We start from the raw sequence: 25683 nt of genomic DNA, 5'->3' as shown, positions 1-25683 counted from the left end.
AGTGTTTAAATATTAAGTCCTTGGTATACTCTAACAAATTGTAAACAGTCGGATGAATCTCGAAACAAAAATATGAGGCGTAACACCTTTTTCCTGCCAGACACGTAATCCCAGGGCTTTTTTAAATGCCAACACCTAATCCAGTATTGACTTGTCATATCAATATAAGCCTCCTCAATGCGGTTTAATCTCACATAAAATACTGCAACCTTGCTGAAAACTCCTGTTGATGAATACATGCTCAATACAACACCCACACCACATTTTCTTGTTTCATACAGCCGTCTGTGCTTACCTGGCATGTGCACCATCCTGCAGTTGCAGTTCTCCACAATGTAACGCGTTTCACAGTCGATCCTACAAGCCGTTACACTGTAGACCTGGAAAAAACCAGACTCCAGTGCCTTCGACTCACACTCTCCCCACGGGGGAGGCAGGTAGGTCAGCTGCAGATGACAGAGGACATGTCAGGTTAGTGGGGAAGCAAGATAGATAAATACAAATCTAATAAACACAAAGAGAATTTATATATTAAATCCGAAATGTGGACAGCAGCTCTCAATCATGCATTCTTTAGTACTTGAAATGCAGCCAGTATACCAGGCGGTGTGGAAAACAATTCAACAGATAGCCAGACTCTGTTGGAAAAATCCCTCAACACACGGCTATGGGAGCACATAAACTCCAAATGTTCTCCTCCCTTCTCCTGCCGCTCTGAAGACTGGGACAGCAGATGAGGAACGAGGGACACCGGGCCGAGCAGTGTGAAGGCCCATCTGCTCCACAACACAAGCAGAGCGCTCTTGCCGCACACTCAGTATCTATCACCCACTCTGTTCCCCAGTTCCCTACATTGTCATCACAATGCATCCCAAGCGAGGCTGCTCGCTCTGCCAAATGAGCAATTTTTTTGTGGATGAGGCAAAAACACAACATCCTGCCAGGTGAAATTTGGCAACAGTTTGCTTGTTAGTACTGACAGAATTTGAAACCATGCCCTTCCTATCAGGCGATGTTGTATCTCTGCCTCGAGGGAGTTTGACGCTGTAGGAGTATTGATACAATTATTTCACCAACACTTAGAGAAATAAATTTAATCCCAACAGCAATCAAGCATGCTGAATATTTGAGTGTCCCAAAGCCTCTGGCCATTTCTGGATATGACTGCAATGTCTCCTATGATAATTAAACATGCCCTCCCTGATGCCAGCAGCAAGTGCAAGCAATAAATATCAGCATCCTGACGTTATTAATTTTATTAGGGATTTAAGAAAGGTGCTCCTCAGCAATCCTTAACCTTTAAAATCACCTTCACACCTCAGCTAATTTTCTCTTCTGGCCTAATTAGAGTCAACTGTGGCTGATTTGAGATCTGATTATTTCTCTATAATCAGATAATCTAAGGTGCTCAATATCACTTTTCACTGTGTTGAGACCCGTTGACCTGATTATGTTCTATCTAATAAGAGCTGAGGCCTCTGCCCCACTCAGTGTGTTATTAATCAATATTTCATTCCCGTTATACCGCAGCAATGTTTTAATTTGGCTTAACCATTTAAAAAGTTTGATTTGAGAACAGGATGGTGTTTTAATGAGGTCACTGTTTTAGCATTGGTTGGGTGAGCTGAGACGGAAACTTTAGAATTCAAGTTGGACTTCAACATTAAATCACAGACTTCCAAAAATTGCCCTCTGCTCTGGGTATATTTCCAGCACAGAGCTGAACTGAAATACAAAGAACCCTGAGCTGGAATCAAGAGGCAGTAAAGGAATAATAGTATAATGGAGACTTTTTTTTTTCTTTGGGAAGAATGACTTTCCAACCAACCAAAGGAACACTGTGCCTTTAGCTGCAGTCAAAAGCCCACAGAGAGGCAATTTCTATGTCTGGAGAGCTTAAATCTAAAATTGCCTGTCTACGCTTGAGGATTCATTCAGCTCTCACCACAGCCTTTGTACTGTGTGCCTTACATACTTCATTAAACATCTTTGATCTAGGCCCAATATTATTAGCCAGAATTAGTTCACTTAAACTCTTTGTCAAAGTCATTTTCACAGTAAAACTGATTGGTATCCATTATAAAGATCCACTAATCAACTTTTTTCTTCTTTTATTTTGGAATCACACTCAATCCCAAATTTTTGTCCCAGATACTCTACCCAATCATAAGTATCATGATTGTTTTTGGACATGTTTGAAAGTGCCCACAGGGTTTCTGTAGAAGAAGTTTGAAGAGACAGGTGGGAACTTCTCACAGCAGGAGGGTTTCCTCAGACTTGATGCAAAGTGCAACACCGCATTAATTAGCTGGAGCTAAATTTACAGTGTTTCCCACTGTGCGTGCTTGTGGAGAGGGGCAGTGTTTTCACAGCAGGCGAGCAGAGGAGGGCCTGTTTTCACCCTGCCAGCCACAGAATTGGGCTGACAGATGAGCAGAGACTGAAACCCCGGAGGCTCATTACCCAGGAGGCCTAACCATCTCTAGATCTCCTCTGCATGTTCCTGGCTGCCACTGAGGTGACTATCTGTATCACAGCATCACACTAAGCTGTTGTGAGGCTTCATATAAACTGTGCATCATAAAAGTCACTAAAATTAAAACTAAACTCAACACAATCTGTTTTATATGATTAAATATTTTCCTAACTCTCACTGAAAGCCAGAGTTAAAAAAGAAATAGTTGATATGCCAGCCGATCTGTCTGTTCAGACAAGGGCAAGAACCAGTGAGCCAAACAATACATTTCTCAAAAATTAACTTGGAGGTAGAAAAACAAAAAGAGACAGACAGAAAGAAAATAGAGACATAAGCAATGACAGCATTAATAACCTTGGCAAAATGACACAGCTGAGAAGAGTCACAATATAGAGACACTCAGCTTGGCAGTGTAGAAACACATTTTGTGTAACTCGTTCAGGATGGAAAAAAAAAAGTGAAAAATCACCATGTGAAGTGGAACCCTCCAGTGATATAGAAAGAGGCTGTTTACACCAAATACCTTCAGCTGTGTATATTTGCAAGAGCCACAGCCTTTAATGGAACAAAGCTTCAGTATGATTGAATGGGGCTAAGTTGGAGTGAAGCACCTCTCTATCAGCAAGGTCAAAGCCACTGACAGAGGGGGAAGTCATCATTTGTCAGTCAACAATCACCAAGAGACCACAGAGGCCAACTGAGGGTCCAGAGGGTATTGGAACACACATGCATCCACAAACCCATCCACTCACACACTTGAATGCACACAATCCCATCATGCCTGTTATGGCAAGTTATTTATCACTTTTTTTTCTTTATCTCCGACCGATAAGCTCAACATGCGGATTAGAGGTGAAAAACAGCACAAGGAAGAAAAATGATTATAAAAAGCTATTAACTGTGTGTCAGTGAAAGTCAGGGACACCTACCCTTTGCTCCTGTGTGGCTACAAAAGTCTGGAAGCCAGGGGCCACGCCGAAGCCCAGCTCGTGAACAAAGGGGGGCTCCACCTGGCTGTGGATCTGCACCCGCACACCTGCCTCGAAGGCTGTATCCTCTGGAAAGAAAACAGATGGAAAGATTAGGTTAGCTGATTTATTCTGTGAATAAACAAGCAGAAATGTGCAAAAAAAGAAAAAAAAATGTATTTGACTTTTTGATTGGCTCATACGAACTGTTAATGGAATAGACGTGCACTCAACAGATGCTAGAGCACACAGTCAAACTGAAATTTTCTCAGCATCTGAGGCTTCTGGTTCAAAGATTGCTTTAGTCGTTATTATAAACACACATTTCCTTAGATGTGCCATTTGATTTGTCTTGACATCAAATAGAGGTAGTGAGGAAAAGTCAGTGCTGACTCCACAGATTAAAAGGACCTTTATCCTGCCATTCAGAGCACTCATATGCACACACACACACACACACACACACACACACACACACACACACACACACACACACACACACACACACACGGGCAAGGACAAAAAGAGCCATAACATTTATGGGAAAAGAGTGGTCTTTGTAGAAAATCGATAACATTTTCTCTCTGTGTTCTCACATTCACTGGTGTGCTATCGGACATTCAAGGCTTCCTGCTGCCAGCTGATCAGCCGGCCACTTCAGGATGCTTTGGAACCAAGACATCGCAACCTATCAGCACAAGCCTTACAAATCGACAGAAGATACAGTACACACACACACACACCACACACATACACAGAAGTATAAACCTCCAAGGATACAGTCATCAATCAAACATCTAAAGCGATTGATATGGCAACAGCTCGGATGCATTAAATAGATATGGAAGACTGACAGAAGGGATGAAACATACTTTTTTGGGTTGTGTGTTTGAGATAATTATGAACGAGTGTGTAAAAAGAGCAAGAGACTGGTGACTCTGTCTTCATACATGTGTGTCTGTCTGTCTGTCTGTCTGTCTAAAATATGGGAATTAATCATTTTGTGCCCTATTCTGTGCAATGTCCATTCTGTACTTTACATTTTAATATGATGTCCTGTAATATTGGGTAATGAAGATCTTTCACTGTTATAGGCTTATCAAGTGTATGTCTTATAATGTATGTCTCATTCAGTACTATCCAGCTCTGGGGTGTATGCTTTTCAACATGTTTGCTGTACAATTAAGAAACCATTATCTTCCTGTGTATTTAGAACAAAAAAAAAGAGCCGAGTCATGTGTAGTTTTCTTTTACACAAAAATGTTTACATTGAATGTTTAAACATTTGCAAAGCTGATTTCTAAAGTATTTTAAATCCTGCATTGTTTAAATCCATGTTCACTAGTGCGCAGTCTCCTTTTTCTCTTTCTATGCTGGCACACTGCTGCATAACTTGGCACATTGCAGCCACCTGTCCAGCAGTAGAATAATGTGAAACCATTGGCAGGAACATGTATTGCATCACCCAAGTGCACATGTGCATTTGTTTCCATCCTCGTGCAGGTGCATGAAACAAATTGAACTACTAACTAATGCTACTACAGTTCAGAAACTCCACATGGTGCTTTTTAAGTGGACACTCAACTATTACCTCTGACTTCTGGGAAGGCTTTCCACCAGATGTTGGAACCTGACTGCAGGGATTAGCTCCCATTCAGCCACAAGAGCATTAGTGAGCTTGGCCACTCATGTCCTGCAGTCAGTGTTCCAGTTCATCTCAAAAGATATTGGATGGGGTTGAGGTCAGGGCTTTGTGCAGGGTAGTCAGGTTCTTCCACATCAAACAGAGGGAAACAATTCTCTCTTTGCCTCGCATTGTGCACTGGGGCAATGTTACGTTGTAAACAGAAAGTAACACAACCTGTTACCACTATATTGGAAGTGGACTATCATGAAAAATGTCCCCCTGCATGTTGGAGCTTTAACATGTCCTTGAATTGGATCTAAGGGGCCTAAATTATGAAAACAGCCTCAGGCCACAAGTATAAGGTATGTGAACAGGGGTGTCCCTCATTTATAATTGGTTGACTTAATCCTACTCCTACTCAATGGAAAATATGTCACACGATTTTGTCATGATTATTTGTTAAAGTATAGCATGTTATAGGAAAGCATTCAATAATGAGCCCTTACAATGGTGTTTGGCATAATGCTCCAATAGCAGCCATGGCACAGCTACTGCAGATCTTATATAATGTGCTCGAGTTGCCAAGAATATTAAAAACACATAAAAGAGTCATGCTGTTACACTGGTTGACATATTATTTAATTAAAATGAACATTAAGCATTGTAAACAAAGAACTACATCCCTGAGTCTACACAGTGATGTGGCTATTTTGCTATTTTAAATAGTTTTTGGTTGAAAATAGGGAGCTATAGCATAGAGGAATGAGCTAATGGACTGTATCTGCAAATGCAATAATCAAATAGCATATATTCATTATTGGTTGTGGTTCTTGTCAAGGTATTTGTTGATAATAACAACAAAAAAATAAAATAACAACAGCTTTATCCAAGTTTGTGTTTAGCCAGAAACAACAGTATTGCCATGTTATGTAGTTACATCATTTCTAAACATGGCTTTGTTACATATTTAGTAATCAATTAGCACTATGGTCAATGTTCATGTCAATAATGTAAAGTGTGTACATTTATCAAACAAAATGCTAACTGGAAGATCAACATTTCCACTCAAATTAATTGTCTTCATACATAATATACTTAATCTTAGAATATTGCATTGAGTATTGAAATATTTGGGTAATTTTAAAACAGTTGAGAACAGACTGGTTATTTTTAATGGTGCAATACAAGTGGAGAAACATGATGACACAGATCAAGACACATATCAAAAAGACTCTAACTAACTAAAACAAAAGAAAAAAGTAATCATAATAGCAGGCAAGGGAAAAAAAGCAAGTTTTATTGAGATCTTCTCATTGTAGTAAGTATTCAGGTTGGTGTTAGAGTCAGCTCCACCCTTTCTCTTCTAAATATGGTTACTTCACACTACTTCTTGCTCCAGAAATGCAAGATTGTATCAGTCAAATGCCAAACTCAAGGCTTCAAAACACAAGTTCATAAGCCAATGGGTAATGTCACGATGCCAGCCTCCATTATTTTTATACACTTTATGGCTGTAACCCAAGATTAAGGATAGCCTCTGTGTTACCTGAAACCAAGAGTGCTGTACAAGTGGACATCTGTGGTGTCTAGATTTGTATTCTTTGTCATTTCAAATGAATCCCTGCAAATCTGTGTCCACAGGTTGGTGTCAGAGGGGAGAGATAAATCTCTTACAGTAGGCAGGTGGATGTTGTTATCTATGTTGGAGATTTATTGGTATAAATTTCAATGATTTTTTGTGGCTGTAGAATATTTCATGATTTGCCCTACTGGTTGGAGTGGATTACTTACAAAATTGATTTTATTTTAAATGAAGGATTTGATTTGTAGGTATTGGAGAAAGTTTCCTCCTCTGACTCCATTTCTCTGAATCAGGTCTTTAAATGTGATACATGAGCTGTCTTGAAGGAGATGGTAGAGATGTTTGATTTTTCCCATGTGCTGAAATAAAGGGGAGATTTGTTGAGCTAAAACTCCTGTTATGTGCCAGAGAAAGATGCACGGAGACAACTGTAATTTGCTAAATTCGAGTGTTTCCCAGCAGGCTGTCAGAGTTGAGGAAATTAGTTTACCTTATCAAATGCGTCCTGTGCATCTATTGAAACTATAATTATCTTTGCTTTGTTGGGCTGTGAAATATTGATTCAATACAAGAGTCTTCAGATGTTGTTAGTCAAATTTAGTTCCTTGATGAATCCGGTTTGGTCATTATGGGAGTATTGTTAATAAGTGGAATGCCAATGTCTGTGTTGACTAATGATATTGGAAGAGTTGGGTCCTTATATTAATAAGACAGCAGCAGTGTTCTTAAGTAAAAGTGGGCTCAGTGTCTGCCAGAAGTGTTAAAGGAATTCAGCAGGGATTTTTATAAGAGCATTGTGTAGTTCAGAAAGTGTTAATCGACCATCTAAAACATCCACTTGATCTGTGGATATTTGTGTTAATGGCAGATGATCTACAAACCAGTGAATAGTTGTTGGGATTATTTTCAAGGGAATAAAGATTACTTTAAAAGGTCCGGAAAGTGTCATTTATGGATTGAGGAGATGGGGTGTAGTTCCCTGCTGAATTCTCCAATGTTGTTATGAGTCATTTCTCCTTAATGAAGTTGACTCAATATTTTGTTCTTATTACTTGTATCTCAGCTGTTAGAGGGTAAATTCATTTTGTCAGAATATTTAGTTAAAATTTGAGTGGTGGAGTGCTCTTTGGGGTCATTTGCATAATAATTTGTTCATTATTTTATTTTGTGTTCTAAAAGACTGTAGTTTTTGCTCGTCTTTTTTGTCTTATGAAATAATTTCCCATCTAATCCTCTTCCTCACCTGTTTGCCTTAGTAGTGTTGGAGAGGTATCTGGAGAGTCACTCATATCCAAAAAAGATGACTTTTCCCTGATAAAGCTGTCAAACTGAAGATCTTCAAGTAGCGAAGTTTTAAAGTGCCATGTAGGGCGGGATGTAACAGATGATTCAATCTTCAGGGTGAGTGTTAAAGGTGCATGATTGCTGATTATGATTGGCTTGATTTTGGTGTCTATGGTAATTTAAAGTCAATATGTGAAATGGACTGATACTAGAGAGAAAAGTAGTATTATTCTCATGCAGTTCAGTTTTTAAGCATCCAGCTATTGCCAAGATTGAAGTCATCCATCTCATCTTTTATTGTTGATGAAGATTGAGAAATTCTCTAATTGCCTGACAGTCGTGATCTGTCTATTGATGGAGGACATTGTTGAAATCATCTCTGATTATAGTTATTGAGTCAGAGGTGTGGCTGTTGATTTGTGAGAAAAAATGTGCAATAGAAAGAAGGGTTATCATTGCTGGGGCCATACAAGTTTGCAATTGTAAATGGCTTATTGTTGATTGAGGCACTGATTATAACAAACCTTCCCTCTGGCTCTAATATTAAAATTATTGTGAGTAAAGTGTATTCTTTTATGGATCAAAATGGAGACACCTCTTTTATTATTGTAGGTAGCCGAATAGACTAGATTATATTGTGGGCTGGTTAGGATTTATTCTACTGAATTGTTAGGTGATTTCTTGTAGTTTGGCATGTCTGCTTTTAATTTAAGATGATTTATGGCTTTTATTTTATTTTTTTGTCTGGGAGCGAATGCCATGGACATTTCGTAATATAAAAGTTTTTGCATAGAAAAGAAAAACAGGACAAATAGGATGTCATTAGTTACTCCTTGAGGTTTGTAGAGGTTGGAATGCAGTGTGTGTGTGTGTGTGTGTGTGTGTGTGTGTGTGTGTGTGTGTGTGTGTGTGTGTGTGTGCATGGGAAATAAATCAGTTATGTGTTTGCATACATATGTATGTATAAATATGGTAAGTATCTGAGTGGATAGCACAAGTACAAGATAAAGAGAAAATAGAACAAAGATAAATGAGACAAAGAGACGTGAGACAAAGGGACAAAAAACACAACTATAACAAAAACAAACCAACAACAACAGACAAAAAACAACAGGGAAGGATGATTATAGCATTGAACTGGGAGGTGGGGAAAACTGTGTGAGGCTTTGACATCTCTCTGCTTAAATTGGGTTTAGAGGAATCTAATGGAGGTTTTTTTGTTGGACTCTTTGTTGGTGAAGGAGGATTAATTGAAGAGTGTTTTATGTTAGACCACTTAGAATAACCATAGTGTGGTTGTAGAGCTATCAGATCTGTCGCTATAGGTAACATATATTCTGTTTAAACTAGAATAGGCAGTGAGAGGGAGGAGATTCACCACTGTGGAAGAAATCCAAGAAGAGAAGCACTGAGACAAGTCTATGACATCTCAAGGAGAACAGTCTGATGGGGATGAGAAAGGTACTACTGAAAGATTTATGATGCAGTTTTCTCTAACAAGCACAGGAATTTTTTGGGTGCCCCCTTGTATGTCTGGAAGTTTTTTTATCGGACTGCTTTGAATTAAATCCACAAGTTTGGACCCATGTAGACCATGCAGGACAAATGGGGTTTTAAAAGAAGCAAAACCATGGGTGAAATTCCCATGTCCTTTTAATGATTTTAAAGCAAATCATTATTTTATGCTGAAATCTTATATTTAATGCTCCATTCCAGCATTTTATTTCTCTCTTCCTATTTTTTTGTACTTTTTAATTTCATGTTTCCCAAATTACATGTTTTTCTGTTTTATGTAAAGCACATTGAGTTGTCATTGTGTATGATATTCGCTATAAAAATAAACCTGCCTTGCCTTGTCTTACAACTACTGATTATTGTCATTGATTTATACAGTATGCTATTTAAACATAAAATTGTCAGAAAATCAGTAAACTGCCCATCATGCTTTCATAAAGCCCAACATAATGACTTCAGTCACATAAGATACTCAATTGAGAAACTGGACATACAGCATATTTGACATTTTGCTTAAATATGATATAACATGTATAATATATATTATCTACCACAAAAGTTGATTGACTAGTTGGTTAATTGACTGTTTTTTCCAGCTCTAATTTTCACCCACTCTTCCCGCAATACACTGGATTTACCACTTGTTATACTCTAGTCGGATGACCAAATTGATGATTATGCAGCGATGATACAAACATACAGAACACTGAATAAACTGATATCTTCAAAATAAATAGTGATTAATGGAGGAACTGGATTTAGACTGTTTTTATTTCACACAACAAGACATTCATTTACATAGAGCGAGACAGAAATGACACAATACTGTCTTAGTTAGTTGGGGTGAAAATGAGAACTGCATGTTTGTATGAGGGACACAAAGAGAAAGTGTGCTTAGTGTGTGCTTGTATGCTTGTTGTGTATGTCAGAGCTACATCAGAGCTAACAGGGCTTGTTGTGCTTTTCTGTGCTGCAGTGTTCAGTTCTCCTCATCAAAAGACGATCAAGAAGATTGTCGATAATTGTGTTTGTTGTGTCTGACCGAGTCTTCATCAGAATCAAAGATAGATCCATAGATTTGTAGTTACTATGTATTTCATCATCACTATCATGCTCATTTGACTTAGTCTTACTCATCAAAGTAAGAGGTGCAGATTACAGTACGGTACTTAGATCTTGTTGTTTTGTTTAGTAGTGAATAGTGTAAGATGGTGTTCTAATTTCACCTCTGCCTCTGCTCCCCTTCAGCATTACAAGTGTTTCTTAACCCTCTTTTGACTGTTCCTTCTTTCCTTCCTCCCTTCCCCTTTCTTTAATTTTTCCTTCGTTCTTTCCCTCCTTCCCTCTTTATTTGCTCCCTCCTCCTTCCATACTTCGTTCATTCGTTCGTTCCTTCCTTCCTTCCTCCTTTCCTCCTCTACTTACTTCCTTCCTCTTTTCCTCCCTTCTTACTCCTTTCCTCCTTTCCTTCCTCCCTTCCTTCTTCTTCATTTCCTTCCTTCCCTCCCTCCTTTCCTTCCTTCCTCATTTCTTGACCTGAGGACAACAGGAGGGTTAAAAAAGACACAAAAGGGAAAGGAGAAGATCATGTGGGCTAAATGAGAAAATTGCTCTGTGAATACATGACAGTAGACTTTTTTCAAACTATACTGTGTTTAAAAAAACATCTTCCACATCTTATTTGGCAGTTCTTCACGGTTGTAGCAGGGTGTGTGTTATTATACAGGCTTGTTTACCTCTCCCACCTGCTTGACACATTACAAGTATAGAACCCCCCCCCCCCCCCTCCCAACCCTTATCTCCTTCCTCTGCATCTCACATTTCCCCAATTGCTGTCACATTTGGGACTGGGTCTGTCAGGCTTGGTTTGTGTTGTGGGTTTAATGTGTGACACTTTAACATATGGCGACGGAGTCAGCTGTTGGAAAGCTGGCGCAAAATTTCAAGCATATCCCCAAAGGGTGTCTTGCTTTACGTAAAACACAAGTCTGGTGTTTTTCTTACTATTAAAAACCCATAAAAATACGAAAAGCAACAATTAATTGATCCTACTAACAGGTGTTGTTTATCCAAAGCGTGATGTATACTATCCCTCTGTGCCATAGCGCTCCATTGTTATCTTAAAAAAATATTAAAGACACATCAGTGAGTCTTGTTGCTGCACTGTGTGACATGTTATTTCATTATAATGAACACATACTGTGGTTTATTTTAAGTCAATCCTACATACACACCATCCTGCTGCCTGAAATACTCACTAGAGCACCACATTAATCCCCTATTGAAATTGTCCCCAACAAATGCACAATTTAATCCTTTTGGAGTAACATTTGCTGAAAACTACCCAGCTTTCTTAATACATTTCTCTGCTAAATGACTTGTAAAATCCAAAAATGATACAAGTACATTACACATGGATAAAACAGAGACATTAAGAAAAACAAGAGCTTTCATTATATATATATCTAAAAAACATAATTCAACAGAATCTTAAAATGGGATACATAATTATAATTTAAGGAAGTCCTGAAGCTTATTCCACCTATGAAGAACATATGTGGTGAATGGAGTTTACCTAGTTCTGTTCTGTCTATATAATGGATATTAAAGGCATTCTTGTGAACAAGTGAGGTATCCCATATTGCTAAGTCTTAAAAGTGTTTATTCAGGATGGCTTTATAAATAAAAACAAGACAGATAAATGACAGAAGAGTGACTGATAAGTGATTTTCTCATAGAGGATACAATCATAGGTTCTCAAACTGTCATCTGTAATTAATATAAGAGAACTATGATATACAGCATCAATGGACTTGAAGATATGAACTGTGGCATGCATGTAAATTACATCTGAATAGTCAAGCACTGATAAAGATGTTACCTGTACAATCTGCAACCTACTGCTAAAAGAGAGGCACTGCTTATATCTATGAAAGAAGCCTACATTAAACATAAGCTATTAAGTCAGATCCTTGATATTTTAAATGTTTGAAATGATAATCATCTAACCAGATACCCAGGTGCTTATAAGATATTTTTTGAGCCTCATTTATTATACTAATATCTGGTGCCGAGCATGCAGTTAGTTTTATCTTATCTGGATTTAACACAAGTTTAAGTTTAATCAGGCCAAAAAATCAGCCTTTCAATGAGACAATGCTTTGTCAATAGAGGGCACAGATGAGTATTACTGTGTTTTCAGCATAATAATGAATAGAGCCGTTGCTAACAAATGAGCCCAGGTCATTTACATACAATGTGGATAGAACAGGACCTGGTATTGAGCCCTGTGGCTCCCCTTTTATAACTTTAAGAAAGTCAGATCGATGACAGTCTGCAACAATAGCCTGAGTGCTGCCAGTAAGATAATTGTGAAACCAGTTACATGCATTTGTCTCAAAACCAATTTATGTAATCTAATCCCAAAGAGGCATATGACCCACTGTGTCAAATGCTTTAGACAAATCAGTGAACAAAAAAAAAATCATCTGAAAGACCAAGCATGTCCACACTTGACTTTCAAAGTTCATTCTTGAACTTGAAAACAGCAGTTAACAAAACAGTCTCACTACAAGGACCATTTAAAAGCTGTTTGGGAGTTTTATGTCCTATTAAGTGATCTTCATCAGCACATTGAGTTTGCTTAGTTATCATAAAAATGACTTATAGGACTTCTCATCTGTCATGGAAAGTGAACCCAAATGCTAAATGCCATAGGCGAAAGCAGGGCTGCAGGAAAAAATCTTTATTAAAAGTAGAGCTGAACAGACTTGACAAAATTTGACGAACTTGAACAAAAACTGAGACTGATACAGGACCAGCAGCTTTGTATTCTCAAATCTTAGGCACATTTATTTTACGTTAAAACAAAAAAAAACAGGAACGCTGCTATGAAGCTCTTATCCCATGGCAAGATAAACTGTTATATTTGCTCAGATTGCACAAAATGTTGTTATTGTAATTTAAGTGTTGAGCACAGATGTACTTTATAGAGGCACACAAACAAATCTAAATTTACAACAAGATTGAAATTGAAAGAAAATATCCTGTAAACAGCAGTAAATGAAGACTGCATCTACATACAGCTTGAGTCATCCTCTTGTGGAAAGCCCATGTTTTGCAACACCAGCAATAATTTAAGTTATATCCTCACTTATATAAGAAAGTGTCTGATGCATAAAAAGGAATATAGCTCTCACACAAATGTTCAAGAAGCAAAAACACTTCTGTTTGACACCGAAGATTGCATGCAAACATAACACTAACCAAACACCAACGAGGGAAATGACACAGGTTGAAATAATAAATGGATCAAGGACTTTCCACTTCCACTTTGCACTTGATTTAACCTGTTATTGCACAAACATCCCTGTGCTCTCCTTTCAGCTGCTTCTAAGAGTGCTTTTCACCATCGCTTTGATTAATAAAAGCAGACACAAAGTGCGCAGAGACACGTTGAGGTTCTAGCAACTGCATTCAAATGCTTGTCGGGTTTGACTTACAATGAGAGCTAAGATCTAAGATGATGATGATGGAAAACAGAAAATGGAAGAAGATGGAAAGCTCAAACCGGTGATAAGCTCCACCAGTGTTTATCTACATAGTGATATATAGCTGTAAATAAAAATAATCAAGAATAGCTGTTAATATAAGGAGAAAAAAAGAGAAGAAAGTAAGGAAGCAATCAATAAGAGGAATCCAATAAAACAGAGATACAAAGAAAAGTCAGCCAAATGGATTGGACACATAAAAAAAATCATATAACATGTAACCTCTCTTATTTTCAGGGAGTTCAGTATCTCAATAAGTCTGTGCATATCTATCGGATTCTGCATCACTCCATGAATGATGCTGGTAAAAATAGATAGTGAGTGAGCAAAATATTAATGGTTGCTTGGGAACTCTGAAATGTCAGGTTTGTAAGTTTAGAGTCTGTACATGATGATTCAGTATGAACCAAAACACTGTGATGTTTACCATATGAAGAGAAGATGTCTCTGATTAAGAAACAAATGGAACTTGAATGTTAAATGCAGTTTCACGGCCTGCAATGTATTTAAGGAGCTTTTTCTCCACACTGCAAATATTTTGTAGCTTTGCTGCTGAAGGAAAACATGTGGGCGAAGAGTGTTTAAACAGACTACTTTGATCAAGACTGCTTGACGAATCTGATATCGGACAAGTGTGTTCAAGGCTGAAACGCCAGATGACTTTTCAAAACAGGTCAAGCATTACTGATTACTGAAAAGTTTCAAATTGAAATATTTCAAGAGCTGTGCTAAGTTCATAGATACAGAAATGGAGTAAAACAAGAACTTTTATATTGTGAAAGAAATTGTGATCATGCAATATGCTGGAAGCTAGTTTTAATGAATTTTAAATAACGATTCTAATCATCTCTGAAATAAGAAATAACTAAATCACAAATGAACGTGTGGGGGATCGCAGTTCACAAAGGGCAAAACCAACATGTTTTTAACTGCTTCAAAGATCTGTGAAGCTGGGATCTGTGGGACCAAAGGTTATACTTTTTCACTTTCTCTGCTATATTTCAGCTGACAAATGAAAGCAAAGACAGACAACTTCAACACAACTGAAGGTACAATATAGAATCCTAATGACTGGGATTGATTGGATTTTTGATGCGGCTTGTCTGACTTCCTCGTGGATCTGTAGCACAACACCCTCACACACACACTACACCTGTGTTTTGGCCTTTCTTAGATACTGAGAATAAACATAAAGTTGGGTCATTAAAAATCTAAATACTGTCCATCATCTGTCTTTCAATCTCATAGCCAAACTCTATGAAGACAAATAATAAGTTTACAGACATCAAACTAGGCTAGGCTATAGACTGAGTTACTCACCCTGGTAATTGTGTATTATAATTTAAAACCTTTCTCCTATTTATTGGTGGGTGCAAGTGGAAATGCGTCAACAATCCGGCACACATGATTGAATTGTATCTGTTGTAAATCTTGAGGGCATCAAAAAAAGATGCAATTGTCAATAGCAAATAGCAACATCAACCAAGTCCCTCAACAAGGAAGGGATGTCCTTACTTAAGATGCACCTGCAATAGACTGGGGACGCTGTTTCAATTATTCCATTTGAATATTGTCTGATGTACTGCAGGTTAAGGGTTTGAAAATGAAATGTCCAAATGCCTTAATTTCATTTTCATTCACAAATTTTAATTGTGGCTTAAATATTGCTTGCATTAATGGGAAATTTGATCGCATTGTTTAGATTGCATTTTAATTTTCAAATCTGTATTACCATTTGATATTGTACAGTGGGGCATGACTTTGAAAATTAAAAGTAAAATTGCTTTTTCATTTTCACTTTAATACAGTCATACAACAAGTATGTGAAAATGAAAATGCAAATTGGATTGATGCAATTTCATTTTAATTTTTACTCAAATAACACATACACATGTAGTAAATTATAATGCTATTAGGGAATTCAATTTTAATTTTCAAGTTTAAATTAAAGTTTAAATTAAGTCCCTTATGGGCTTAGGTAAGTAAGGATGGAAACAACAGACACATGCAATAAATTATTACTGCCACTAAGCAGTTTGGACAGCAACACTGAATGGAGAAAGCTGTGTATCCAGGCAACAGGCTGTCTGTTTTCTCCCACCACTTGAACATATATCCGTCTTGTTCATCTTTCACACCACAAAATCATAAACCTTGTCAATCATGATAAAGTGAGGAGGAGTAGCATGGCCGCCCTGCAGCTCCCAGGACAGAGCAGTGTGTTAATAGAACCCTTGAGACCGACTGCTGGCCTCTGGATGATGGACATTAAGGAAAGCCATAGGAAGAGAGAAGGTTAAGGCTCTGTATGGAAAAAAATATATAATTGGTGGGCAGAGATGGAGGAAGAGTTCTTGTGCAATATGCTGCACAGCTCAGGAACCTGGCTCAGTTGAGGAGACACTGCACTCCCTGCTGAGGCTGACTCAGCTCGTCGTAGCTAATTAAACCACGCAGGGATAAACAAGGGCACCGGAAACTGGAGCCTGCTGGGAAGCAACGCTGCACATGCTGTCAGGGTGGAGGCTGGGGAACAACCTATCAAACAGAAATAAAACAGGGAGGAGCTCCGGACAGGGGCTGTGGGACATGCTGTCCATAGAAAAACATGAGGGGGATTGATAGGATGTGGACTTTTGGATGATGGATTTTCTTTAAGTTAGAGCCTAGAGTAAATCATGTCCATCTACTGGGCTGCTTGTAGCTTGGCTAGCTGCTCTGGGAACTCCCCTGCCTGCCCTTCCTCCCATTTCAGACGTGCGCCAGCCATTCAATGAGCTTCACTGTGAAACCACTCAGACAGACAACCCCCCCTAAAACACTCAATCTGAACAGCTAACAAGATGTGGAATACACACATCAGCATAGCAGATAATGTGAAACTGCACTACTTTATAATACAGATTATCAATACCAAACTCTGCTTGGGAAGGTTTTGAATATGCATTATGATCACTCAGGAGGATGGATTCTTTTAGGATAAGCTGCCTGTTGTTTAGGCTCTTATTTAGAGCGACTTACAGTGAATACAAAGCAGGACAAGCTTGAAGTCCACAATTATTGGCGTAACAAGTGGACTAAAAGGTACCAGTGCTTAAAAAATCTACTTTTAGTGATTATGTGGGTAAATCCTTGAGTTTTAGGCTTCGTAGGAGACACTATCAGTTGGACAGTAATAAAAAGAAAACTGCATTTAAATAACAGTTGTCAATCATGGCAATAGCAATAAGGTTTTACATGAAGTACAGATGTAATATTTAAAAAAAAATACAGTATCTGTATAGCTGTTAATGATTTAATAGCAAAACAAAGCTAACAAACTTCGACTCACACATCTTAAAATCTTGCACTCTGCAGCATTTTTTATTTAAAATTTAATAAGAGTTTCTGGGAGTGAAGCTGTCCCTGAAGTGATTTCATCAGGAGGACACTGAATCATTGCTGCGTTAATTACGGATAAATTAAATAATGTGAATGGAGGAAAAGGAAAAAAAAACAAAACACTTGCCCAAAGGCTCAGTGTGAGAGAAGATTGGGAAAATAAAGTTTTAAATACTTTATTTGATTTTCAAACAGTCTCATATTTCCTTTGTGCCAGATAATATGCAGTAAGGAATTATTACATATTCATTTGTCATGCCATTACACTAAAAATAGGAGGAACATAAAAAGAAAGAGAGAAACAGTAAAGTGTATTGGACAAATGTAATAAATCAGGTAATTCAGTTTGGGTAAAAGAGGCTTGGAGTACAAACATGATGCTAGTGAAGAGGTAAGTGGCTGTTCAAAACAGGAAGTACTGACTCATGTGAAAACTCTGAAGTGCCAGAAAACACCCATAGACCCAAAGGCTCAGTGTGGGAAACTGTATCCACTCAATGTACCAGATGCCATCCACCAACATCAAGTCACTCAACGTAACAACATATTCTATAATCCAGAGAGGGAGTACAAGTAGGGAAGCAGGAAGAGAGGAAAAATATATTTGATATTCTTGACTACATGAAAAGATGTTTATGTTAGCACATATTGAATTATACTTATTAAAATTGTATTATTTTTGCTGCCTACTCTGCTTTCCCTTCAAGTGTGGTTGAGAAAACTCCATAAGCAAGTCACGAGATGTTATAAACACAAACTTCAAATGTGGATCAGATCAAAGGAAAGCAAGCAGAGCAGGAGAGCATGTTGTCAGGCCTACCTGTGTCCCCCCAAACAGGCAGGTACTCGTCCTGCTGGATGTCCAGCATGATCTCCAGGCCGTTTCCTGTCCCTCCCTTCATAGTGGTGCGGAGCGTCTTCCCCTCCTCTGCAGCATTGAACATGTAGCACTTCCCATACCTGGTGAACACCTGAGAGGAGACAACATTAGAGGAAAGATAAGTGAGTACTCTTTAACTTTGATACACAGACACACACATTGCTTAAAAACAACCTGGCAGTACATACACTTGCTAATTGCACATTGATGGCACAGCATCTTTTAGCTCACAGCACCAATATAAATCAATTGGTACTTACATGATAACGATTTACAAGAGTTTCTACCATTAGTAGTTTTCATGAATAAATGTTCACCTTTAAGACAAAATAGCACTCCAACAACAAATTATTACACATTAGGGTTTCCTTCTTTTGCATTTAATCTTTTGAACCTTTTACTTGGTTCTCACTCTCTTTAATTATAGACCTATGGCATTGTCGCTACATATCTTAACTCAATATGTCATATACAGTACTGTTATGAGTCAGGTTACTCAGAAATGCCATCATTTTGCATGTGAATGATACTATACATGTTTTAGGATTGCTTTGTACAGTAGGACTTTTGATGGTATGTCCACAGGTCCTCAACACGACACACATAACTATATATAAATGAATAGAGGAGCGTGTCAGTTTTACAAAGATATACGATTACGTCATTATGAGCCTTAGTGAACAAACAAGCAAAAAGCTCAGTATGAAACAAGCCTGTCACTCTTAATATTTGTTTTTCTAATGTCCTGCTGGGATTGTTCAATCATATTGAGTAGCACACCTCTCATCATGCTTTGGTTATGTAAACTGAGAGTGTTATGTTGCCACGCACTGTAACCATGGATGTACAGACATCAATATGCAAAGTTTGATACTGGGGAAAATGTTGAAATTCTGCCGATTATGTGGCAAGATTGCAATTAACGAAGAGCACCTTTTGGTTTTTGCATGATTTCTAACTAGATTTTGAATACGTCATCAATTGATATTCATCATTGAATTAGATATCACTGGAAAGTCGTGTTGATTCCAGCAGTATATGCATGATGTCTGTGTTCTTGTTTGGTTGACTAATGACTTGCAGTATTGCGTACAAATCACTATGCAAATTGCGTCAATCAGATACAAATTATTTATGTCATTTAGACTTCTTAAATGTTGCAGTACAAAAAATATAACTGTTCAAACAAACACACACACACATACACACACACACACACACACACACACACACACACACACACACACACACACACACACACACACACACACACACACACACACAGAGTCAGTTTAAAGTGAACTGGCAGCCAAAGAAGCACTCTCATTCACTCTCACATTGTCTACTGTTTCTGCAGAAGCCTTCAACTTTTGAATTGTGAGCAGGTTTTAGCCCGTAACGGAGCCGAGTAACTGTTGAGCGCAGAGAAACAAGGAACAAGTCAACAAACCAGAGGCAATTTCCCATGTAATCATTTAGAAGCAGAGAGCACCCTGCTGTTACCAGCCCAGACTTCAATAGGGCCTCACCAAATATTACAAAAACTTCATAAAAAAATCCATATTGTGTGTGTGTGTTAACAATCTAACGACACCTTCCTGTTAGAGGTGCTGCACATGGAGAACAATTTATTTCTTTACTTCTGTCTCTTTTTGTTCAACCACCACCTCACCAAGAGCCACCAAATGGCTTTAAGGCATTTATGAATAATAGATTGAGTTAAAATTGCAGAGTGCAGCTTATTTGAAAAGTGTAAGTGTGTATATGTGTAACACAAGCAAACATGTAAATGAGACTGTAGTTTTGAGGTCCCTACTCATGAATAGTAATCACCTTACCAACCATCCACTTCAATACTGCAGTGATTGAAAGGAAGTGAGTGATGGAAACGGTTTAATAAACCAAGAGCAGTGGATGCTCTCTGGAACCCCATCAGCAAAATTAAAATTTAAACATCAATATGTTGTTTTAAATACAAGCTACAGACCACAATCCATAGCATGTGACTGACTCACTCTATTGAGAGAAAATACATCATCAGGTGACATTTCTGATGCAGTGCTGTAATTTAATTTGATCTATACACACTATTAACATATATCATGTAAAGATGGACTTGGTGAGGTGTGCAATCACTCATTGGTTTGCACTGGGACCAGAGTTGCTGCTCATGATCGGCTGGGGCCTTTAAAAAATAAGAAGTGCAGGGTGTTGCTTTCATACTCTGGAAACATGTCCTTATACCACACACCAAAGCAAATGTTAGCTTCCTGGGAACACCAAGCACTTCACACTTAGTGGCAACTTTTGCTAATGAGGTAACATTAAACTTAATGAAATATTGTGACAATATTTTGACCCAGTGCCGAGTGTCTGAGCTGGGGAGAGCAGCAGTCAATCAACACCAGTCCAGCATACATCAAAAACTAGAATACCTTTTTTAAATCTTATTATAACGGAGCCAAAATGTCCACCAGCATTAGACCAAATGTAGTGATTGAAATCATGACTGGCTGAAAACAAATGATTGACTTAGAGAGAAGTTGACTCTTTTTGAATAGGAGACAACTACAGTCAAGATTCTTTTGTCATCATCTAGTGGCCCTTGGTGGTATTGCACCTTTAAGTACTTCTGTGTTTTATCAATGTAAACTACCTTTCATAAAAGCTACAAACAAGCCCTTACTCCACAAAAGAAATGTAATAACTATTTCATACAGCAGCATTGCTTTAGAAAGCTCCCAGGGCCGCTACGATAAGATGAGGGTGACGCTAAAAACGTTGCTGCTAGTTTTTACTACCATCTTACAGCATGTAGCTTTAGCCTGGTTAGCAAAGCCAATGAAACATATCCTTTGATGTCTCTGTCTGTTATGGTAGTACTTTGAGGGAAAAAAATGGGGAAAAGAAGTCTTTTTATGAAGATCAAGAGGTTCACCAGTCAACAAAACACAGGATTAGTGTCTCTTACCCCCCCCAGAAAAACCTAACAAAAACATTTGGCCACACTGCACCACGGTTCTTCTAATCTCTGACTTCTCTGCACTATTTATTTTCCCTTTATGATTGCTCAGCATTGGTTGACAATTCTGAGCCAAGACATAAACTTAATGTCCTCAACCTTCAAATACTAAAACCACAGTTGATGTTTACCCACTAATGTTTAATATTGTTGAAGAAGACAAAAAAATGACAGGCAAAGTGCACTGCCAAGTGCCAGCTTTTGAGTATTGGAGTTTTAAAAGATGTTTTTCTATAAAATGAAAAATCCATCTCCATATTCAGCTCCTCCTCCTTTATTGACACTGGCCTTCTCATGGATGGTTTACTGATGTGATTGATCGACTAGCTAATACCATACTGCCACAGAGGTGGTGTGGATCAGAAGAATATGAAGTACCACATTACAGGTTCATTCACCTCTGCAAAACAGAGGTGCTCCTGGCAGATCTGCATCAGCGCAAAATAAATGACACACTAGGAGTTGCCGGAGCATAGTGAAGAGGACAGCAGATAAATATTCATGGCACCATCACTCCTCGTTTGCAGGTACAAGATGTGGCTATGCTTTTTCTTTTTTGTGGATTACTCTGCACTCACACAGACATCCCAGCACAGAGAGCAGAGGCACCACAGAGGTCCCATATGGTGGTGGCCCAACAGCTAAGTCATTTTTCATGTCTGCTGAGGCCTGGCAATCTCATCACAGCTTTACTGCACAGAACCCAGTTCATTAGCAGAAACAGTGCTGACATGCACCACATTACCTTGACTTCTCCTGAATTAAAGCCTTTTCTAATGATGCCTCATATGAACTTCATTTACGCAGCTGTCCAAACCCTCCTGCGATTGAAGTGTTTCATTTTAACCCCCTCGCAGGCTAATTGGTCTGGCACTATAGCATTAAGCGCAATTACCCAGTAGTCATTTGCTATTCCGTTATATATTTGTATGTGTGTGTGTGAGTGTGTTTGAAGCTGCCATACATAGCTAAATAACATTTTTTTTCTTGCCTTTCTGCGCTATTGGTTCCCAAGTGTCTCCTGAGTAAAACATCTTTTTTCGCCCCTGGCTTCCTTAAGGAAGAATTGCTTGCAGGGGGACACTGCTAGCCCCTATCTCACTCTTTTTGTCAAGACTGATGATGTTTGACAGACAGGTCCAGGGCTGGGTCAACCATCCCATTAGACTTCAGCTAGACAGAGAGCCACTGGATGATAAAGACACGAACAAAACTTTGACAGTAGGGTTCTGTTATTTTGCAAATCCTTGCTACTGGCCCCGTCTCTCTCTCTCTCTCTCTCCCTCTTTCTCACTTGCTTCCTGATCTGCCACCTCAGGTAAGGCTGTCAGATGGGGGAAGGTAATGAGTTCTCAAACCTGTCCAGACATGTAGAATACACTGCTCTGCCCAAAAATGTGCAACAGAACAAAAAGACACCTATTCTTATTTAACAAGTGAATTGCACCTGTGTAAAGGCAAATAGATAATATTGACTATCGATGTGTTATGAAGTATGACCCAGTTGTCATTTTCCTGTGAAAGGAAACGTTCCCTGTAATAAATACCACCATGATAACCTGTGCTTGGATGGGACTCAGTCAATGTCAGTGAGGCCAATATAGACTTCCAGCTATTATTAGATTATTTGGTGTTCACATCACCTACTTTAATATGAGGTATTATATCTTATATTGTTAAAACTGCACTAAATAATATTCCTATATAAACAATGGCTGAAATGACTGTGTGTGACTGTGTGTGACTGTGTGCGATTCGAAGTCTTTCTGCTTATTGTTTTGTTTTTACAAGCCACTTTTCTGTATTGGTTGACTTTCACAGCTCTCACCAACCTGATTGGCAGCTGCTTCAAGCAAAACAAAACAAACAAAACATCACAGGTGATGATATCAGTGTGTTTAAAGCTTGTTTAGCTGCTTACCAAATGGCCAAAAGTCATTTAGGCCTACCTTTAAAGTACTTTGACAAAAACAACAACAAAAAGTTTAATTCATGGACTATTTTTGCTGCCTCTTTCTGTTTTTGTTGTTTCTGTTAAATGTAAAATGTTAAATGTTTTTCATTGAGTCAGGGTTTGAAATGTCAGAGAAGTCAAACTCAGTTGCTGCCAATATCACATTAGTTTCCCTCTTTCTAAGGCGGAGGTCTGAGAGCCCCCCTGAAAGAGGGAACACGCGCAGCTAGGCTGCCAATTAAAATGCCTTTTGACCAACAAAACATGTCTCATTAGTATTCACAGCTGCAAGTGTGAATGTCTGGAAGCGCGGAGCTGCAAACATGGCATGACCTTGCCTCTTTGCCGGGTAGTGCCTCCCACAGAGTGGAAGTCAAAGATGACATAGCCATTAGTGTATATTCCTGTCATGATGAAAGGTCAGTTGTAAGCCAACCACCCACAAATAATATTCCTAAACATGCTCCTATGTAATGCAAAAATCTGGAAGTATACAGTTCCAGTCAAAAGTTTGGACACAGTTTCCCATTCACATCAATGAGAAAGTGTGTCCAAACTTTTTACTGGTTCTGTATACAGTATATGGTCATAATTTAAATAAATGTATCTCTAGTTATCTGACCTTGTCTAAACTACTTGATGAGTTACTAATGTTGGACTCTCACAGACATGTACCACTCTAAATTCATCCAGCTTTCTTGCATACAATCCTATTTTCTTATCACTGCTTTGCAAATGGCTTGCTGATGTAATGCCAAAAAACTGGCAGATTATTGCTCCTGAAAGGGAATGCTATCTTTTCTTTATTTTGCTCTCCCATTCCCATTGGCAACTTGTTTATCTCCTTCTGTCCATGTAGCATCCAAGCCATCAAAATACCCTGAAGAGCACACCATATTTAGAAATCTCCACTTTCAATGTTACTGACACAGCAGAGCTTCATCTATCACGAGAAAGAGCTTCACCATATTTGCCATGTTGGCTCCTGTTCAAACAATGTCCATCTTTTTCATTATTTGAGTTCATTCTGTGATGCATGCAGACCATTTCTTTTCAAAATCACCAAAAGAGAAACACCAGATGATGAGCACTTAACATACAGCCTCCTGTTTGAGATTGGATATAGCCCTAAGAAGAATTTGTTCATCAGGTACTGCATGCTGACTCTGCTATTACTTGTCACTTGTAGTATTCATGCACCATCATGAACTGCCGGCTTTCCCTTCCACAAAACTACAATAAGAGGCTGTGAGATCTGTATTAGTGTTTTTGCTGGGTGACATTCCCCTGTCAACCCTGTTGTATCTTTCCATTACAGAATAAAAAGGTAATAAGACAATTCTGTCGCTCATCCCATTTGCTTTGCTGGCAAGCAGGACATAAAGTGAAAAGCACTGAAGATTAAATTGAAATAAGCATAACAGGAAAAGCAAAACAGTCAGCCAACCAGTTTTATCAGTTCTCGTAAAGAGCCTCCAAGTTTCAAGGTTACACTGCTTTCGCACAAGCTGTCTATTGTGATCTGCTGTAATTGTTTGACAAATCAATATCCATTATGGAAACATTTAGAAGACATTTTATGATAAAACGAAAGCAGAATGTGAGCTGCTTGTAGGTTACAAGAGAAATGAGTCGAGAGGACTTTTATCCTGAAGGTTTACTGAGAGAAGAAGAACAGAGTAAAGTTTATGAAAAAGGTCTTTGAGTTGCAAGGTGTGCACTTTCTCCATTGCCTCCTCGGCAGTGGTGGCAGCAGTTAAAGTGGTTGTTCTACTGTGGGGATAAATAATGCAGAGGGCTGCTGCGTTAGCGATAGGTTTGGCACTGAGTATGGGAAAGGAGGGGTATGAGCACACACACATCTACAGCTGTCTCACTCATCGTTATGGATTTATGTACGCCACTCAACTACTTTCACGCTAAGCAAGCTTCCTGTGCCACTTAAACACCCTCACATACTAAACATACCTCACATCACATTAAACAAATTCTGCCATTTATGCGACATGTTACCCTGACCCAGCTCTGGATAAGCGGTGGTAAATGGATGGATGGATGGATATGACAAGTTGGGAGTTTTATGGAACATATTTATCATTGCACCCTAATGTACTTTTACCATGCAAGTCAATATTTTTTTATTTTTACAAGACAGCACATAAGTGAGTCTGGGCTGCGATAGGACCGAAAGGATTGCAGTCACTGCTGCCAGTGTGGTGTTTACGCCCTCTGAGAGGAGGGAAAAGGGAGGATAGAAACAAGAGTGATAAAAAATGAGAGGAGGGAAGAAGAAGAAATAAGAAGGTAATCGAAAATCAAGACATAAACACCCCCCTTGAGTGTAAAACCAAATGATATCCCTGTAGCTGAACTCTGACTAGGGTTATTGTCTTGAGCGTGGATTATTGAAGAATTATTCTACTTAATTAATGGAGTTTATTCCA

At 38.5% G+C, this 25683-nt stretch overlaps 1 protein-coding gene across 2 annotated transcripts in view; it reads right to left on the bottom strand.

The window, feature by feature from the left end:
* Nucleotides 1-25683, bottom strand: part of asic2 (acid-sensing (proton-gated) ion channel 2) — a 407690-nt gene that overhangs the window by 8697 nt on the left and 373310 nt on the right. For both annotated transcript variants that reach the window (XM_053337986.1, XM_053337985.1), the window contains exons 2-4: nt 18204-18354; nt 3406-3533; nt 296-446 (exon numbers count right to left, since the gene is read on the bottom strand). In XM_053337986.1, coding sequence (XP_053193961.1) covers nt 296-446; nt 3406-3533; nt 18204-18354 — 430 coding nt within the window. The remainder of the gene's footprint in view (nt 1-295; nt 447-3405; nt 3534-18203; nt 18355-25683) is intronic.

This window comes from Scomber japonicus, chromosome 18, assembly GCF_027409825.1.
Source record: "Scomber japonicus isolate fScoJap1 chromosome 18, fScoJap1.pri, whole genome shotgun sequence".
NCBI classification, from domain to species: domain Eukaryota; kingdom Metazoa; phylum Chordata; class Actinopteri; order Scombriformes; family Scombridae; genus Scomber; species Scomber japonicus.
The sequence above is the reverse complement of the archived record's forward strand: the minus strand, read 5'-3'. Positions and strand labels throughout refer to the sequence as shown.